Below are 2,180 nucleotides of genomic sequence, written 5' to 3'. Positions count from 1 at the left end.
AGAGGGAGGGGAGAGCATGTGTTTTAACCCAAGGTAGCGAAAGTTCAAAGAAATAGAAGAGCCACGTTGGCGTATGCTTGTCACATAGAAAAATCATAGTACTCGAGAGAAATGTTGATATGGACGTCTTGACTCACTCTCTAAAGAGTGGGTAACAAAACGCAGAAAGATCGTGTGGCTCTCAAGTGCCTACGCTCTCCAACCGTTCAACATGGAATGGAAACAACTTTAGTCTTTCTCCAACCCAAGTGGGCCACCTTTTTATTTTTTTGAGCCCCGCGCCAACATATATATGAATCCCAAAAATATCTCACCAAACTCATGAATCAGAAGACCTAGAAAACAAAGGACATGGGAGATTTGGAAAATAACAAGGTGGTCATTTCCGCTAATCATGCAACATTCAGGATTAATATTGGCATTAGGAATTCAAATACACATTGAGTAACGGACAAACCCACAATTTCAAGTAAAAACCCACCCAACTCTTAAATTACCATATCATATGAGTCATATACATCATCAACTCGTTTTCACCATTTTACCACCACCAAAACCACAACGCTATTTACCCTCATCTTTCACGTCCTCCTCTCCGGTCCAGTAAAAAGACTGTGAACCAAAAGACTCTGAATTACTGTGGAAATGAGTCTGAGTCTCACTGCAAGGATCCCAGAGGATCCTGGAAGAAACTATCCACATCCCATTTACAAGACCCGAAATCTACATCCAAGTCCACCGAAATATCGCCGAAATCTTCTTTTGAACCCGAGGTGGCCACCACGCTCTTGTCATCCAAAAATAACGGTGGAAAATTTAGAGAATCAAAATGATCATCCAAAAGTAGTGGATCCAACAACACAAAATCATCTTGCCCTTTTTGAGCCGGTCTCCAGTCATTTTCCGCCTCTGTTCTGGGTTCAAGAGGCTGAAATCTGAGAACAGAGATTGGAGAATAGACACTGTGAGACTCTTTTCCAGAATCGTAATCGCAAGGCGGCGCAACATCAATTTCCGGACGTTGAGTTGGACTTACCGGAACAATGCTGGCTATCGGACTCTCAGCATCAACTACTTGTTTCGGTGACTCGGGGTTTATGAAATTGGTGAGAGCGTGGGGGCCTCTGATGCGAATGGCGGCCCTGTCGTATACCATAGCCGCCTCTTCGGCGGTGTCGTAGGTCCCCAGCCAAATTCTCGTCCGCTGGAGAGGGTCTCTGATCTCGGCAGCCCATCTCCCCCAGGGCCGTTGTCGAACCCCTCGGTACTTCTTCATTTCCGGAAAAGACTGCTGGTTAGGCCTCGGATTTGGCTTTACGTTCTGAGTCTTTGCGTCTTCGGTGGCGTACTGCGAGAAATCTTTGATTCTGATCTCGTTAACCAGCCTTTTCACTCGATGAGGACGAAGTGGGTGCTCTTCTTCGCCTTCATCGCTTGAGGAGTCGGTAGCGTCACCGTCCGTGACGGAGATCCGAACAATTTTTGGTTTGTCGGCATTGGGCACCGGAAACTGTTTGGCCAGAGATTTCACGAGCTTATTGGTGATACGCCGGTGTTCTGTGTACCTTACTGAATCATTCATTTTGAACAGTGTTCAAAATTGCCCAGAAACCAAGAGAGATTGACCCAATATTGTTGCGCGAGAAGCATCCAAAATATGAGAAATTTCTCAACGACAACCCTTATAGCGAAATGAAGGACTAAATTGAAAAGAACACAACTGGGATCAGGAATAATCCCTGAGATTTTTCTTTTGCGAAATGAAGGACTAAATTGAAACAGATATTTCTAAAGAACACAACTGGGATCAGGAATAATCAGGAATAATCCCTGAGATTTTTCTTTTCCCCTATCATTGAGGATGCTGCTGCTAATTCAAAGAGAAATGATCAGAGAGAGAGAGTTTTGAGCTGCAGAGAAGAGTCAAAATGCCAAGAATCGCTTTTTTATAGGAGAATCCTAATTGCCAAATTCTTTTTTTTTTATTAATTTAATTTAGATTTAGATTGCGTTCAGGAATAAATTTGGGAAATTGTTAATCAGTTTGATTAATATTTAATTGTGGGATTAAGAGTTTTTTTTTTTTTTTTTTCAAAATAAATATTAAAATCGGATACGAGTAAAGGATGAAGGATAGTTACAGCCGGAGATTCCGGTGTCCACCGGGGATTCCATACGAC

The 2,180-nt window shown here is 42.8% G+C and overlaps 1 protein-coding gene across 1 annotated transcript; it reads right to left on the bottom strand.

The window, feature by feature from the left end:
• Window positions 1–374: 374 nt before the first annotated feature.
• On the bottom strand, window positions 375–1,923 carry LOC132187339 (ethylene-responsive transcription factor CRF4-like). The gene has a single exon (XM_059601625.1). It carries the CDS (start codon window positions 1,580–1,582, stop codon window positions 659–661), a length of 924 nt encoding a protein of 307 aa, XP_059457608.1. The 5' UTR covers window positions 1,583–1,923; the 3' UTR covers window positions 375–658.
• Between the last annotated feature and the right edge of the window lie 257 nt (window positions 1,924–2,180).

This window comes from Corylus avellana, chromosome ca7 (genome assembly GCF_901000735.1).
Source record: "Corylus avellana chromosome ca7, CavTom2PMs-1.0".
Lineage (NCBI taxonomy): Eukaryota > Viridiplantae > Streptophyta > Magnoliopsida > Fagales > Betulaceae > Corylus > Corylus avellana.
Note: the sequence above shows the minus strand (reverse complement) of the source record. Positions and strands in the feature narration are given on the sequence as shown.